The sequence below is a fragment of the Echiichthys vipera genome, assembly GCF_963691815.1.
Source record: "Echiichthys vipera genome assembly, chromosome: 1".
In the NCBI taxonomy this organism is placed as follows: Eukaryota; Metazoa; Chordata; class Actinopteri; order Perciformes; family Trachinidae; genus Echiichthys; species Echiichthys vipera.
Genome location: NC_139826.1, coordinates 27,013,569 through 27,031,926, shown reverse-complemented (window position 1 = coordinate 27,031,926; position 18,358 = coordinate 27,013,569). Strand labels below are relative to the sequence as shown.

The window sequence follows — 18,358 nt, the reverse complement described above, 5'->3', positions numbered from 1 at the left end:
CGCATGGCTCTTGTCGTAGCTGTAACTGCCTTCGTTTGTTTTGAAACCAAAATATGCCCAAACATCAGCTTTAAAAGCTGGTTGAGCTGGCTCTAGTCTCTTGTCCTCAGCCATCGCCGTTGAACTGTGCCAAGTTAGTGGTTAGCATGCAGTTTTCCAAAGACTGGCGCTCTCTTGCAGGATTTCATTGTTCCTTTAGCGCAGAAGACCTTATGACTGCTGCCAACTAGGGGCCGGAGGTTAAATTGTGTAATATCAATACAGCATTGTCAAATAAAATTTCACGATATTTAAGTGTATCGATATTTTCTTACACCCCGAGTAATAACATCCTGACACAAGTGTGCTTGTGGTGTGTGTCAGTGTATTTGTGAGTGTGCACAGTATGCTGCAATATGCTGAAGTGTTGGCCTCTGTCTGACCGCAGAGGGAGTGGCTCAGAGGATAGGGAGGAGGCTTCGGGAAGATGAAGAGAGAATGGAACAGGGCACATAAAAAGAAAGGTGTGTGTGTGTGTCAAGGAAGAAAGAAGGGATGGATAGTAGTACTGGCAGGTTCTGTCCTTCATTTGGAAGAGATTGCTTCTCTGGCTCACCTCTCACCACTTCTTTCTGCAGTCATCATCTCCATGGCCAAGTCTAACTTGGCTGACGTCATGTATAAAACATTAAAACTCAACAGTGTTTGCCCCTCTGTTTGTTTGTTTTTCTGGTGTTAGGACAGGAGTTTCATTAGGAGCTTAAGCAATGGTCAGCAGACAATAATCTGAGCATATCTTAAACCAGACTACCCCTGTTTGAATATTTAACTAAAGCAGGTTTAAGTTCTTTCTGCAATTAAAATTTGTATCAATATTTTATATCTTCATGTATCATGTACTTAATATTAATATCTTTATATATTATCTTACAATTGCAAGTTTCTCTCTGGCTCTAAAACCTCAAAATACAGTCTGGGTGCTCAAAAGCATTATTCTAACTACACTACACAAACTGTTTTACAGTGGTTTCAGTCTAGATGTGCAGGGCAACTAGACGACCTTCTTAGCGATGTAGTGCTGCTTGACTTTATAGATTTGTATTGAATCAAGAATAAGGTATTCTTTTCTTATGTAGAGAAAGTTAGTTTTCATATACTGGGTTATTTTTGTAGACACACTTCATGAACAACACAAATACGTATATGGAATTAATTCACTGTGACAACAACACTTCACTGGGTGATACAATCACACTGGTGGCAGACGTAATGTATCGTTTGATTGGGATGGGATTGCAAAGGAATTGAGGCCTGTGGTTTTGAACAGGGTTTCCTCTCCTTGTGTGTGCCTTTGTGTTACTGCTAGCCTGCAAACATAATTTTCCCGTATTTCTAATCTCAACAAAATGCTCTATAGCTATAACTGCCCAATCATAGTAATCCTAAAATAGTGCGCGTGCGTGCGTGCGTGCGTGCGTGTGCGTGCGTGTGCATGCGTGTGCGTGTGTGTGTGTGTGTGCGTGTCTGTGTGTGTGTCAAGGTCTGTTTATTTCTGAGACTAGTCAACCTTCCTGTCACTTTGTTTGGTGTGGTGGGAGTTTAGGGGAGATTGGAGTTAGGGCCTAACACTAGCAAAGAGGGAGCAACAATGAGATAGAGGAAGGGGCTGTGGTTTGCTGTGTTTGCTCATGTGTCTCTTTCCATACACCAGTAAAGGAGGGAGCAGTACACCCTCTGTAGCTCTGCCTCTTTGGTTGGCTGGCTGGCTTGACTTGACTGACTTGACTGGAAGGATATAAATAGCAGTCTTTGAATAGGATAACTGCAGAGGGATGGGGGATGGGAGGGGAGAGGGAAGTGGCGCCAAGGAAGATAGGATTGCCAGTGTCTCAAAGTACAGAAAAAATGATGCCGCCATGGTCTCATCTGTTCACTCACTCAGTCAGTCACAAGGATGATCGTACTTGGATGCACTGAGAAGAAAAAGTGTATTATGAAGGAGAGAATTGAGGGATGAAATGTATCATTAATTCATGGCCCTGTGAAGCAGAAGGCCTCTCTTCATGAAGGAGGGCAGGGGATTGTTGTTGGGTACTTTCATAGAGGTAGGGCTGAAACAATTAATCGAGTTACTCGATAACAAAAATGCATCGAGGCAAAATATCTGCCTCGATAATTTGTTTAATTCCTATCTCAGGCGTTATGCGGCCTGTTCTGCGCAGGGATCATCATTCCACATGGATTGTTTTTGCGGATGCACACCACTACAACCAGAAAAGGAGGAGGATCATTTCATTTCAAACTTAAAAACGGTGCAATGTGTCCACTGTTAACTACAATTGTTATGCCACAACAGCACGACATCGATGATTTAGCGTCTGAGCCTAAAGCGGCACGTTATTAACGTAACTCCACCGAGCGCCGCTGTTCCGGTTAAAGGAGGGCGGTTGCTGTAGTGACAGATAAACAGGAAGGGAATGCGTACCGTTAGCTGTCCTTGGGAATGCCTCTATGTTTAGTTATTCATGAACGTTAAATATAACGTTACCTACCTGATCAGTCTTTATAGTTTTGTTTGAGGAACTCGCTATTCCTGATAATGTCTATCGTTAATTAATTTTCTAAAGTATCTATGTAACCTTTAAACCTGTTTGTGTAAACACGTGCGTCAGGTAGAATTTTATGCACCACTTTGAATTGTTTAAATAGTAAACTTATTAATTTAAATTGTGAGTGTATTGCCTTCAACACACACACACACACACACACACATCTCGTCTCTCTCTCGCTCCCTCTCTCTCTCTCTCTCTCTCTCTCTCTCTCTGTCAGACACACGTGCACATTTAAACACAAACAAACACACTCACACCCACCCCTGTTAAATTACCACAAGAAATAGGCCTACCCGAGGGGTAATATTTTTTTTTCAAAATAACGCAAATTATAATACATTTTTTCGCAAAAAATTATTTTTTTCTTTTTTTATCTGATTACTCGATTAATCGATGGAATGATCTGTAGAATACTCGATTAGATTTTATAGCTGCAGATTCGAGAAGATTCAATAGCTGCAGCCCTACATAGAGGACAAAATAGACAATCTGGCTGTTAAGACATGACATAACACCCTTTCACAATACCATTTCCAGGTTCATGTCTCATAGGTCTATAATGCCGCAGTTCTGTGTTCCCCGTTGTTTCAACAGATCTGAATAAAAAAAATTAAAAAACAACTTAACTGTCATTTTACCCCTTTCCTGTCAATGAAAGGGTGTCTCACTGAAGAAAGTTATGAATGTAATTGTTCACAGGCTGGGCCATTGTTGTCTGTTTTGTTCAACGGACTGTTTGGAATGGGAAATGGCATTTTGAAAGGGTGTTGCATCAGACTTAACAGCACCTTAAGAACACAGAGCACATGAAACTGTACAGAACATGCGTTCATGGTAAAATCAATCACTACCAGGTTGGGTTGTTGTTGTTGTAAGAAGGCTTTGGTCCATCTTCTTTAAGGAGCTCTGCTCAAAATACTGAAAAGAAATCTGTGGGCTGGGATTGCCTCCATGTGACTGAAATAAGAACAATTTTTCTCTGTTAGTCGATCTGTAAGTATCCCACAACGTTGGGGTTATGTAATATCTTCCATTATATGACTGCTGTAGTATGTTTGATGTGAATGGTGTGCCTCTCTTGTTTTTAAGGGGTTGAGTCTTCTCTTGCTTTAAAGTCTTAAGGTATTTTGGCAGACATTGCTTGCTCTTAGGGTCCAGCTTGGAAAACAGATAAGCTTTTTGCCTGCCACAGCTGCTACCCAGCCTGCTGTCCTCCCCCCGACTGCTCTTCCTCCAGATCAGGGGTGTAATGGTTGAAAATAGAGTCATTGATGTGCCGCTAATGGCTGCAATGTCTGGCAGTGTGTAAATGTGTTTTCAAAGAAACGTAGTGGCCAGTTGCTAACCTCCCCCACCCTCTTTTTTTTCTTTCTCTTTGTTCCAGACGGTTGATGACGATGCAATGGCAGCGTGAATGAAGCTTGGCGTGGGGAGAGCTGAACGATGCCCAAAGGTGGGGGTTCTAAAACCCCCCAGCTGGACCACTTCCCACTCAACACCGACATGGTGGAAAAGCAGGGTGGGAAAAAGGTAAGACTGAAAAACATACAAACATACACTGTATAGTTGACAGATAGTAGCTTCAGGTTGGCAAGCAACACGAAGGGACCTACCGTTCATCTGCATACACTGCCCACACTGATATGACACAAAGCTGGTTGAAAATCAGTAATGTTTCCAAAAACCAGTATGTCGGCATGGCTACGCACCAAAATGACATTAGATTCATGAAGATCTGTTGGTCCCAAGTGACTGGTTAGGGGAAATGGAATCCCCTCCCTCACTGGAAGTGATTACAGTGGAGGCCATGTTAGACTAACAATGTAAACAGAGTCTAACAAGTTGACAAGTCTGTCTATCAGGCAAATATCTTTCAGTTACAAGAACTAGGAAGACCAGCTATCAATAATAAGGTGGAAGATCAGAGAACCCTGCAAGCCATTCATATATCTATACACATTCCTGTATCTATATTTACCAAAGACTGATGACCACATGAATACTAATTCCTATTAGATAATGTGTGGTTCCTGCTGTTGCTGTTTCACAACTTTACCAGCACCACATTAAAGCACAATTACACAATTTACTCTTGCATAATAGATTGTTGGCTGGAAATGCAGTGTTTGTGTCCTTGAGATTCAGGAAAATGAAAGTGAATTTCTCAGCCAGAGTCAAAGGTACCTTTGGAATTGGATAGCCTTCTTGGCCTGTTAAGACAAATTCAGTCTTGAAATGCAGACTTTGAAGACAACGTCTCCAGAATTCGACACAGATAGTCATGTTGTTTGCTGTAGAGCAAAGTGTTTGGCGCAGCTTGATGATGTCATGGTATGTGCCAACTGTTCAGCTACCAGGAGCAGCACCAAGAGGCGGAGAGAAGAGAGGTGCAGCTTATGCAGGCATAGATTTACAGCCCTCTGCAAAGGATTGCATCAGACTCTGGCATGAAGGGAGGGAGGGAATGAAGTGCACAGGGGTGGGTGGAAAACAGTAAGAGGGAAAGAGCAGGCATTGCTAGGAGACGATCAAACGGTGTCTTATGGAGGCAGATCTGAGCAAAGTCTCTAGTTGTCAAAGCTTCCTTTATATTTAATTCAGCAAAAAAAAAACCCAGTCTTACTCTGGATATAAGCTTTTGTGATTTTATGTTTTGTTTCTTCTCTTAAAGAAAATCACTTCCTTGTATCTCGGTTTCCCTGCTTAGATTTACTGTAGATTTTTCACATGCTCAGATGTGTGCATCATGCTTTTGCATGGATTTTGCATTTTCTTGTTAAAAGCTTTTGTGTTGCCGAGTGGAGACACAGACATAGCTGAAGGGAGAGCGAAAGAGACGGAGAGATCAGCAAACTGTATCCGACACCGTTTGTCTCTACTGTACCATGACATCATAGTCTTATGACTGGGGCAGGGCAGGGGAAGGAGTTCAAAGAGTCGACATATAATGGAAAACCTGTCCTGTGGGTGGAGAGAGATGAGTAAGGGACAGAAGGTAGGACGGAGAAATTAAGTGAAAAAAAGTGAGTGTGTACATGTCCTGCATTTCCATTTTGAGACCTTTAACCCCCTCTGTACATGATTAAAAACATCTTGACTTTACACCAAAACAGATTTTGGACTGAACAATTTGACAAATACACCAGGGATTCACAACAGAGTGAAAGGGGAATTTATTCCAGCGATAGATTTAGGGCTTAATCCTGTAATGTTTACTTCCTGTGGAGTATACCACAGATGGTGTCAACTTTATTCTACAAGCAGTTATAGAGATGGACACTGATACTCTTATCTATATCTTATCTGTTTGAAAGAGTACCGATAAAGAACTAATTGTTTTTAATATTTATATATATATTTTTTACAAAAGAATGAATTCAGAACAGATATACATTTTATTTATATAATTAATGTAACTACTGCAAATGTTAGAGCGGCAACAACGTTTACAACAGCAAAGTCACAATATGAATGATATAATAATATAAACAATATAATAATATCTAAAATGTAATATAAATCATATACCTGACATCAAAATATGGCGACTGAGTGAAGTTTATAAAGATTAGACATCAGTCAGTATCAGTCCTTCCTCCTGTCCTCTGTCCTCTTCCTTGGGTTGCTGATTTGAATCAGGTACTCACACCCATAGATATTTTTATACCAATGCTAACAGTATCACCATCACAGTCCGATGATATCATTTAAGTGCATAATAAATAGCCATGTGCTGGTACCGCTGCTAGAAGGAGGAGGGGCTGGTTTGTCTCCACCAGCAGCTGAGTTTACAAGAACGTGGCAGATTTTAAGATACTTGGCGTACTAAGATAAACAGACTACACACAGACCGCTTTTGTTTTAGTTTTAGCAAACAATTCGCTATTCGCCATACCAGCTGCACTTGTGCAAAAGATGGCAGTGAGACTTCGGGGAGGGCAGTTTGAAATACGGCTTGTCCACATGAATGTATTGGGTAACTTTGTGTAGCCTATAGTTTTAATTTAAGATAGGTGATGAAGTTACAGCTATGTTAATTTAGCCAACTAAATCAAGGTCTGTGTCATGGCAATGTGGGCATTGCGTTCAGATGAACAGTGTTTGACTTTTCTCCGTGGAGGAAGTCCCTGCAAAACGTAGCATTAGAGATCTGTCGAATTACGTGTTTGGTGTCATCCGGCAGATTTGTGTAGCTTTGAATAAAGAAAATGACCTGTAATACAGCTTTGCTTTGACCGTTTCCCATATTTTTGTGTTACGTGTAGCTGTACGTTTTTTTTTAACTCTGTGGTTCTGCTGCTGTGAAACTCTCTTCAGTTCAGTTAACCAAGTCCAGTTGCTTTTGACTTAAATTGCTTTGGGGATAACGATGACCTGGACAAATGAGATTATTCACAGGCTTCTCTTCAGTTATGTTACTCTCTGAATTCTCCTTTTGCTCGCTTTTCCTTTACTTACTTATTAAAAATAATGAACAATTGCTCTTGAAAGCTTCTTTGTGAGTATTTACTGTTTTTCAATATAATTGTTAATTGAATGCTTTGGATTTTTGGATTGTTGTTGGGACGAAAAAAGCATTTGAAGAAATCACTTTGAGCTCTAGTGACCGATGAACAATCAATTGATTTATATAAGATTTTTTTATAATAACTATTTCATTGTAACCCTACAGTAGTCATTATAAAGAACTCCAGACGACCACTGAATCTTTTTAGCTCTAACTGTTGTCAAGCTCCTTGTCAGGATAAAAAAGTCACTCTAACTATCAGATCCAAACAAGTATTTACATCTGTTGATAGTAGATACACTTGGTCTTGTGATTGTTTCCAGCAGCTGTAGACCACAGAGCCGAGTCGGCGTCAGCTTAGCCTCCTCTCCCTGCGCCTGGCTCTTTGTGCTGGAATCTAGGAGGAAACTCTATGGAAAAGTTTTGCTCTGCAAAGCCCATAATAGCTAAAAGAGTCAGGGCAGAGAACGGCACCGGCTATAGGAGGAGGCTGCAGGATCCACAGCTAGCTCATACTTGTCTCACTACTGTATTAGCCTATGTCTCTTTTAAACTTCTCATTCTTTCTGTTGATTAAAAGGTAGATGTTTAAATGATAGTGCTATTTATTTATTTTTGACTTACCTCTAAACTGTGTCACTTGAAGTTGCCCTCATTTTATGATTGGTCTCTTTCACAGGATAAAGTGTTGTCAAACAAGACTCCCAAATTGGATCGCAGTGATGGGGTCAAAGAGATGAAAGAAAAGGCCCCTAAAAGGAAGCTGCCCTTTACTGCTGGAGCTAATGGAGACCAGAAAGATTCAGATTCAGGTAAGAGGATATTAGGGCGCATTTACATATGGTTTCTCCACCTCCATGTGACTTTGAAGTGGTAATCAAAAATAATTAATGGAGTTATGACTAGGGATGTCACGAGAACTGACACTTTTTGATACTTTTTGATTATAAAACATTGTAAGGAAAAACTAAATAAGGAGGAATTCACAAGGACAGCAAAAATACAGCTACTAATTCTAGGTGATTTGCTCGCAGACCCATCTATTGCAATACTGCCCTATCTTATGTAGCATACGTGCTGTAGGTGTAATATTGGCCTGTACCTGTAGTAACGCAGCCTCGGCCAATAGAAAAAAGCAGTTAGCATGCCTCTTTACATTTCAGTAAATCAACAAAATACTTTTGCAAATGTTTGTAAACATTTTTACGTTAATGTTTTAACATTAACTACCTGCCAACCCCATGTCTGTAAAAATGACGGCATCAAGTTGTAGCACTACAACTAATAGTTATACTGTATTCTGTTATGTTATTTTCAGTATGTCTCATATAGAAATGGCACATTTTTTAATAAAGAAGTTGATGTTTTCCTTTGTTTTTTGGGTTTTTTTTTATTGGCACTGACTACTGAATTTTTGGTATTGTGACATCTCTAGTTATGACATCACTTCCTTTCAAGCTTGAAGGAAGTAGTAGTAGGTGTGATCTGCAGAAAAAGGGGTTGGGCTTTGTTAAGTGAATGGGCTCCCAGCTCTAGCTTCAAGTCAGCCCTGTGTCTGTGGCAGAACCGAGGAATGTATTTCTTCAGTCACAGTCTGAAAGGTAAGGAAGACCATACAAAATCAGGGGTCCAATTAAATGGGAATTTGTTGTATTTCATGTACAGGCCTGGCCAGGTCTGGCTTTTGGTAAGGCTCCAGCTTGTGTTTTCTTTAATTAGGGAGAGAAGGACTACTGCTCATGCTTGTTTGACTTTGGGCTTTAAGGGTTCAGGATTTAGTTTGTTGAAAATGGTCCAAGTCAGAGGCTTTGGAAACAGCCTTCATCGTCAGCACTGGCTGAGCGCTACATTGGTTTATGTTCTGTGATTACACTTAAAAAATGGAGTGGCGAGCAAATGCTGCATGTTACAGCAGATGACTATTATGTTTCGGGGTCCAAGTTTAGTAAGATTGGACATGTATTTTGGAGACACGTGGGGTTGTGTGAAAGTACTGTGTAGCTCAAGTGAATAAGTGGAATGTTTGAGAAGCTGGAACCTGTTTCTTCATTACTTTTTTCTTGAATCCCTGTAGTGTATGTGTCAATTCTGTTTGTATGTTTACGTTTAGTTGCAAGATCATTAAGTGTACTGTTTCTTGACATTTAATTTGCTTGCTTTTCATTAGCTGGTTTCATATTTACCTGTTTGCTTTCCTAGGCTGCTTCTTCCAGAAACAGGTCTACCCCACCCCCCTCAGTATGAGGAAGTGTGAACTCTCACCTGAGGACAGCCTGTTCTTATGCTAATAACCTGATCTTTTAGAGCACACTCACACTGTCCATCCTTACCGTGCCCCGTGCTTTAGGGTACTTGTCCCCCCTCCCTCTCCCCCCATGCCCCAGGCCGTTTTTACTCACACTACCAGGGCCTCGCGCAAATGCTTCTTTCCTGCCTATACGTCATCACGCCGTAACACGTCACACACATTGATTGGCGTCATTGCGATGCGTCGCTTTGTTTACAAATCTTTCCATAGACCTCAGAGTTTTTGTGCGTCTTGTCTGACTGTTTTTGAATATTTTCATCCGACCAAATCTGCAGTAGACACTCCACCTCCGCATCACACCAACTTGAACCTTTCGCTGCCATCGTTTTAAATGTCCGCGCATGGTCCGTCCTTCTTTTTTTCTATGTCTGAACAGGCGCACATAAAATGACGTGATACGGTTGCACTCACACTGGTCAAACGAACTAGACGTTAGCCGTGAAACGTGCTTGGGCACGGTTTGGATGGACACTGAGTACGCCCTTTGTTGCTTGGCCTATCAAGTTTGAATAGTGTCTAGCCTCTTTGCAAAAGTCACACCTCTGACACTTCACAGCCTCCACCCCCCATTCAACCCTACATCACAATCAACTCTTCATTCCTCTGTGGCTTGAGCTGATGGAATTTAAATATGTTCCACAATATTCTGCAGCACTGTCCTTGACTCAAACAGAGTTAGAAAAACATTAATAGTTTATCAATTGTTTTTGTAGCTAATAAGGACATGAATTGAAAGTTAACAAGACGGGAAATGTAAAATCATTTTTCTGCTGATAGACATACATTTAGACCAAAAATGACAGTGTTTTTATTAAATTAGCAGGTTTTGTGTTTTCTAACTGTTGCTGAAAGTAACACTTGAGTATAAGGCAAAGACAACACAAGCAGATTATCTATAGTGAAGCTCTTAAATCCTATTGCATCAGTTTTTACAGCTGGTTCCTTTATGAAATGTCCCAGCTATGTTATTTGGGGGTGTGCTCAAATCTAGTGTTGGAAATGGGATTCCAATGAACCCCAAATGTATCTGAAAGATAAACTCTAAAGCCTACGCTTGGGCTCACTGTAAATGTATTCCACTGCATTTCCCATTTCTATAATGGCAGGTGAAAGCCTTTGCAGTAATGTTGTTTGTATACATTGCTATCAACTCAGCCTCTAATTATCATCCACATGCAAGTTGCCTGCTTACTGTTTGCAAACATTACAAGAGCCTATAAGTGAGCTAGAGGAGGGAAAGGAATATTTCTCCCTGTGCGCATGTGTACAACACACAGCTGATCATTCAAGTTCGCAGAATTGCCAAGCCTCCCTTGACCTCCTCCTAAAGAGCACTAGACAGCAGCATTCCTCCTTCCTGAGGTCATCCTCCTTCTGCTCTTCTCTTCCCTCTTCCTCCTCAATACAGCTATCCACAGCAGCAGTCGTCAGAGTTCAGGGATAAATGGCAGTCTTGGCAGACGGCCCACACACTGAGAATGTTGTTTTCTTGTGAAAACAACTAGCATTTTCAGATTGTTTTTGTGAGGAGCTCTATCCTCACTGAAGTACCAAAACAATGATACGGTTTTAGTTGGTAAACTTCAAAATTGTGAAATACAGCCATCTTCTTATGAGTCAGATCAACACAGTCTGATAACTGTATCGTTGTCTTGTGATGTCCATGAGCATTGAAACTGGGCTTAACTGTAGCAAAACTATTCTATTGTGTTTGACAGATTTTATAGTGCCAAAATGAATCTATTGACGAATTGACACAAAACGAATTTAACATTTTGGACTGTATCATATCATTAGGTTCTTTTGGACTCTTTCTAACAACTAATTTATTAATCAATAATAAAAAATAATTGGTTGCAGCGCTTATATTATTATGTGTCTGTGTCAGACAGTGATTGGAATTGTGGCTAATAAGTGTTACCTGTTTGCCAAGGTGGAAAGTAATTTCTGCAATGCTGCCCTAAGATGCTCAATTAATTAGTTATTTTTAGGGCTGGGACTTAAAAAAAAAAAGAAAAAATGCAACAAAAAAGAACAACACAATTAATCGCAATTTATTTTTGCACTTAGTTCGGAACGTTGCTCATTGCATGACTTGATGCCCGGCCCGTAATACTGACGCACAGAAAACAACACAAGAGAAATTAAACCGATGAGAAGCCAGATGATGAGTTTTTGCTGGATTCAGGGGCGGACATTTGAGTTCTAAAAAAAAAAAGATAAATGGCACGGCTGTGTAGAAATTGTGCAAGAAAGAATTTGCCCCCCACCGGATCTCTTTAGCATCCACTCCCTCCTCAATGCTACACATGTTGCAGCTAACGTTAGCACACACAACGCTCCTAGGAGGGACTGTCATTAGTTGATGGATCATTTTTGTTTCTGTTTTTTGAAAACATGGGAGAAAAAGCACTCTGTTAAACTGTTTATTTTATGCCAAAGATATTCTAAATATTTTTTGCAATGTTAGGTTTCCACTTTTCTTCTTAATTTTTTTCACAATATATTAAGTCATTTATAGAAATCAATTTAAATTGGAAAATGTTGCTACTTCTTTCAAATACTGATATGCCATTATCACGATTGATTAATTAATTAAAAAGCCTATAATTAATTAAATTGTTTTTTTTAATCTTGTCCCACCACTAAATATGTTATGCATGCAACAGCACCTGAAAAAACGTTCTTAAAAGCAGTGTTGTATAATTAGGGATCAGTTGAGAACCGGTTCAAAATTGTCCGATTAGTCAGCATTGTATAGAGCTTATCAATTCCTTTTATATTTTTCTGGCATGTTATAAAACATACATTTGTGATTTGATTCTTTCTTTACAGACCCAGTGGCTCTGAATAATGCCCAATAGACAAAAGCAGTATACCCACGATGTACATGATGATGATTATAGATAGATTAGACAGACAAAACATGGTTCACCCCACTATGCACATATTGTATTTTTACAATCCTCTCTTGCTCAAGACCAAGCATTGACAAAACATCCTGTTGGCCTCTTCCTGCCTCTTCTCCCTCAACATCCTGTTTATGCAGTTTTTATTAGTCCCTAAACAGAACATTGTTTCACTCTAACGTGCTACAGTCAAAAGTACCTGGTCAGACTGGTTATAGTGGTTCTTCTTGTTGTGGATTTGTGTTTGCTAACGGAACCAAACAGTCTCTTTGTTTTGTTGTGAGCTATCGTGGTAGTATTGGCTGCCTGCCATATCAAAATCTACCTCTATTATTACCAGGCATTTATGTTTGATGTAGTCTCCGGTAAACCGACTATTCACGGGGTGACTATCCCTAACTATCTTATTTTCCTTTTTTATTCTCCTTTTCTCTTATCTTGTTAGGGTATTTTCAAGCAGTAGGAAGAGTAAGGTTTCAACCTTGTCTTAAAGCAAGAGTAACATAATTTAACTGAGACACATAAAAGCACTAGCAGTGTTCCCTAAATAGACATCCAACAGAAATACACACTATGGGACTGTGCACAGTATTTGGGCACACTTGTGTAATACAGTAATCCATGTGACATGTAGTTTGAATCACTTTGATGCTGCACCAGCAACAATCACGTCTGAGTAGACAACTGATATTTGAAATCAACGAACTTGTTCATGTCTTTTGTCATTTTTTAACTATCTTTTATATATATAGTTAAATGCAGTGGTCTGACCTATCAGATATTTCTGCTGTGCCAATTGTATTTACTTTGTTGCTTTAATAGCATCTTTGCTAAACCAAATCTAGTGTTACAAACAGCAACTTTCTTCAGTCTGTGGCCCAACAGGCAAATAACGTTTCCAAACTAAGGTTAGTGAAAGTGTTGTTGTTAATGAAATAGAAGTTGTAAAAACATGCATTTTAGATGAATTAGATGAAGGTATATCCAGTTGTTCCTCACCCGTTTGCTCAGATTGTACATACGAAACGCAAGGGTTTTTTGCCTGGAAGTAATTGTTAGCAAACATTGTGATTCGGTCTTCTCTGTAGTAGGCCTATATGAGCACTCTCATGTTAACTTAAGCCAGGGGTGCCCAATGTCGGTCCTGGAGGGCCGCTGTCCTGCATGTTTTAGGTTTTTCTCTGCTCTAACACACCTGGATCTAACAATTTTCAAACCTGTGACAAGCTTCAGCTGCTTGATAACGGGCAGATCGTTAGAATCATGTGCGTTAAAGCAGGGAGAAACCTAAAACATACAGGGCAGTGGCCGTCCAGGACCGGAAGCAGGCACCCCTGACTTAAGCTGTCTTTGCCATTTTGTATCTTTCCTTAAATTTGTGTTCTCTACCAAACACAAATCATATGAAAGCAAAACATCCTTTCCTTTGTAAACATGTGGAACAAATTTTGTGTGTAGCTGTGTCCCATTTACCCAGAGCATCCTGTCAAATCAAAATCTCACACACTTACAGGCACTACCCATTTTCTGGGTTATGAATTTGTCATTTCATACCTAGCTGGTATAGCTTAACAATTGTGAATTTTTACCATTAATTGTACCTGCTCCAAGTGCCCGATGTCAGTGATGAGCAGGCCAGTTGCTGACACTGATGATGACTCTTGTATTCAAGACGGTGGCCTTGTGTGTCGTGTAGTAGCAGCCCTCTACGTGGGTGCTTTGGGGTAATAACTGCTTTCCTGTTTCCCAATCTTGTAAACATAGCCTGGAAAAGCAAGCGTAGCACTTTCTCTGTTCTGCTGCTCGAAAGACATGTTTGGACTGCTTCTGTGGTTCCTGCTGTTAAAGTCCAGGCTGAAGGAATGTGTCTAAATGGCAAATGCTTTGGAGAACGTGAGAGTGTATCAAAGAGTGGGTGGGGGCACATTAGCTGTAAGTGTTAACAGATGTTAGTGAAAGTTCATTAGCTCTGTATATGTGACTGGAAAAAAACATTTTCCTGGAAGGCCTTAAGCCACCGGAAGCATGAGCCTCTATGCTTTCTCCTTGCCTTGTTTACTTGTGTGTTTGTGGCCTTGAGCAATGCAGCCGGTCCTGGAATGAGAAAAGTCCCAAAGATTTCAGGCTCAGACACATCCACACAACTATGGCTGTCTCCGTACATGCACATTTGACATTTGCTGCTCCTATTTCTCTCCCTGTGGTAGCAGACTGTATTGTTGCTAGCAGTGTCTTGCTGTGAGCTGTGGCAGTTTTTTCCCCTCAGCAATGAAGTGTTGCAGTCATGTGTAGTTTTACCCCGTGTAAGGGTCATCAGATGGTATGTTGCCACTGAAAATAATTGCTGGGTGTGTCTTTGTGGAGCAGCTGCTTTTGTCCAGTAGCACCGTGTCTCCAGTAAGCCTGGCAGGCACGCAGGCAGGCATGCGGTGACCTTGGCAAGGCCAAGTTGAATTGAAATGTAAACCAACTATTTCATAATAACCATAGGTCTGCCAAGTCGCACCCTCTTTCCTCTCTTCTCAGTTCGGACTGATTGGCTCAGAGGCAGACAGACAGACATAAACACTCTGCTTGTTGGCCCCCCCTTTGCCTCAGGGGCAGCTGGGTAATAACACAAAAGTCACCCCCCTGCTACAACCAAGTCTCTCACATACTAAGCTACATGTACATGTAAACATGTATATAAGCAAGTATGTTTCATTTTTTACTGAGGTTTGTTTAGAAGATAGGCATGGAAACTATTGTTTTTTTGTGTTATAATTAGAATACTATTTGTTTAAAAGAAATGTATACAATCATACCTTTTTCTTTATTTTATCTTGGTCTGACAAAATAATCAGCCAGATACCAACAAGGCCTTGCGAAGTGCTTTTGTTGTTGTTGTTATTGCTCATTTTTTGAGTAGGATTCCTTTTTTTTTTTTTAATCATTAGTTCTGTTTTTGTGATATACTGAATAGGTTTCCAGATAAAGGAAATATACAGTAGATAAAGGTCTTGGTTTAGATGATACATTTAAGAAATGATCAACTGTATTTTGTTATTTAGGAAAATAGTATGTAATGGCCTGGCTAAAACTACAACTAATTTAAATACTTACATGTTAGTTGTCATAATAAGAGATAGATGATACATTTACCCTATGAATATTTTCACAATAATATTAAATATCTTATATTAGTAATAACACACAAATTACTATCCCCTTCCAGAAGTTGCAGTAAATTACATTTGTTTGTGCATGCATGAATGAATGTGTCATTTTGTGCATTCATAAATGTGTTTATGCAGCCCAGTATAATTAACTGTGCTTCTCTCCTCTAACCATCCTTACAGAGAAACCAGGTCCAGAGCGGAAGCGCATTAAAAAGGAGCCCACCAACACCCGGAAGGCGGGCTTGCCGTTTGGAATGGGGATGCCAGGGATCCGGGCTGGGTACCCCCTCTCTGAGCGGCAGCAGGTGGCCTTGCTCATGCAAATGACAGCTGAGGAGTCCGTCAACAGTCCAGGTGCGTGCTTATCATGGAGTCCACGTCTTCTGTGGACGGATGGCAGACAGGGAACAAGGGATGGGAGGGAGCTTTATATGTAGACGGTGTTGTGTGTGTGGTGAGCAAGGATGGTGGGCTGAGAGAGAGAGAGAGATGGACTGAAGGTAGGGGTTGTTTTTGTTTCTTTTTTGGAGGTTGAGCATCTTGCCTCCCCTTTTTCCCTTATTTTTTTCCCATATTTTGGTCATATTATTACTCTTGACAGGACCGGGTGCAATCTAGTCATACAAGTCAATCCACATTATTTCTCATTTCTCAAACTATGATGCCAGTCGGGCAGGCATTGTTATGTGTTAGCAGCTTTTAACAGTTACATATTTGTTTGTCTATTGTAGTGGAATTATTTTTATAAAATGGAAAAGGTACAGGACCTTCTGGTATTTCATTAATTCTGTAAGCAAGAGGCCTACAAGCCTTTAGTTTTTGTTTATTTGTTATGATATCCTTTCTGCCGTTAGATAATTATTCATAATATTGACTTCCTCCCTATGTCTAAGTGGTATTTTTATTGTTGCTAGACAACGTCATTTTGCAGGTGATGTAATAGATACCTAAAATAGCATTATTATTATTACTTCTATTAATAACTTTATTATTACTCTTACTGTTGACATTTGAGATAAAAAAATAAGTTGATGATGACCAATGCACCGATACTTGTATTTGTGTGTTAATTCATTTGTTGCATGCCTGAAGGCATGGGCATAGATTGAATAAGTGTGTTCTAGATATAATTTGGGACAATAGCTGTGCCAACTCAATAATGTAAATGTGATTAAGGAATGGCTTTAATCTTGTAAATGTGGTGAAATAAGCGAAGTGAAGTCAGTCCAAGTACCATGCTGCTGATTACTAGAGTAGGTTTGCCCCCTTCTGGCTGTAAGCAGTTCAAACAAACTAATTCGTAGTAGTAGTAGTAGTAGTAGTAGTAGAAGTAGAAGTAGTAGTAGTAGACAAAATAGAAACAACAATAAAAGAAAGTCTTTAATGTGCCACAAGGCAATGTCCAAGTGTTGAAATGTGTGTCCATGTCCTATCTACAGACACAACACCAAAGCATCAGTCACAGTCCAGTATGGGTCAGAAGGGAACGCCAAACTCTGCATCTAAAACCAAAGACAAAGTAAATAAACGGAATGAGAGAGGAGAGACTCGGCTGCACAGAGCAGCAATCCGTGGAGAGGTACGCCGCATCAAGGAGCTCATCAGCGAGGGAGCTGATGTGAATGTAAAAGACTTTGCAGGTGAGAGGCTAGTGGTATATACTGTCCTTTACTTTTATGCATGTAGCAAAATATATTCATTTATGTGTTACAAACATCCCTCACACAGTAATTCTTCTCATTTTTAGGCTGGACTGCATTGCATGAGGCGTGCAACAGGGGGTATTATGATGTGGCCAAGCAGCTGCTGGCAGCCGGAGCAGAGGTCAACACCAAGGGTCTGGATGATGACACCCCCCTACATGATGCATCAAACAATGGACATTTCAAGGTTAAAAAAAATTAAATAAAACAGTATAGTCAATAAAGGCAGCTCATGCCTGAATGCACTCAACTTTATTTATCAAAATAGTAAAGAACAAAATAACATTTCTAAATTTAGAAAGCAAAACGTTAGATCCAGTTATCATAAGATTCTGAAAATGGAAAGGTTAATGGTGATGGAGAATCAGTTTCTAGTCTGAAATCATTGCCGACTGTCTGTCAAGCTTATTCGTGAACCTAGTGGTACATTAACTTTGTAACGTTTGACCCCTGAAGTGTGATCCCCAAGAGAACTTATTAAATGGCAATTCATGTTAATAAATATTGCATTTTATTTGTTTCAGGTGGTTAAGCTGCTTTTACGGTATGGAGGGGACCCACGTCAAAGCAACAGGAAAGGTGAAACAGCACTGAAGGTTGCGAACTCTCCAACTATGCTGAATCTATTACTGGGGAAAGGCACTTACACCTCAAGTGAAGACAGTTCATCAGGTATGTAGTGTTAAATCTTTGAGTCACCAAATGATGTGATCGTTATAGACTAGTTCATTCAAATGTACCTAAGATATTTGGCACCGGGCTATTTCAGATTATTAATAACAAAATATAAATCAACTAATACATTTTTATGTAATAGATTAAACTACCCAGTTGTATAAAATAATTAAAATTAGCTCCAACTTTTCCAGCTGCAACATCAAAGTCATAAAAACTTTAATGCATCACTAATTATGATTTGGTAATTTATAGGATTCTACATAATGAGTGCTTTTACTTCGGATACTTTAATTATTTTTTGATGCTAATTATTTTGAACTTTTACTTGGATACGATTTTGAATGCAGTACTCAGTATTTACACATTTCATTGATTCTGACCATGTAAACATGCCCAGGCTGCAAAACAGTCCATTAGTACTCAGGCTTGAGGAATATTTAAGAACACCCCCTGTGGCGTTGTCGCCTGGACGGCTTAAACGGCATACTTCGTTAACAATGCCAT

General features: G+C 39.9%; 1 protein-coding gene across 3 annotated transcripts in view; it reads left to right on the top strand.

Annotated features, from left to right (window-relative positions):
* ankrd11 (ankyrin repeat domain 11) overlaps positions 1–18,358 on the top strand; it is a 108,411-nt gene that overhangs the window by 75,558 nt on the left and 14,495 nt on the right. For all 3 annotated transcript variants that reach the window (XM_083913788.1, XM_083913786.1, XM_083913787.1), the window contains exons 3-8: positions 3,976–4,121; positions 7,778–7,910; positions 15,654–15,827; positions 16,913–17,113; positions 17,221–17,363; positions 17,701–17,848. In XM_083913788.1, coding sequence (XP_083769914.1) covers positions 4,035–4,121; positions 7,778–7,910; positions 15,654–15,827; positions 16,913–17,113; positions 17,221–17,363; positions 17,701–17,848 — 886 coding nt within the window. In that variant the 5' untranslated portion in view covers positions 3,976–4,034. The remainder of the gene's footprint in view (positions 1–3,975; positions 4,122–7,777; positions 7,911–15,653; positions 15,828–16,912; positions 17,114–17,220; positions 17,364–17,700; positions 17,849–18,358) is intronic.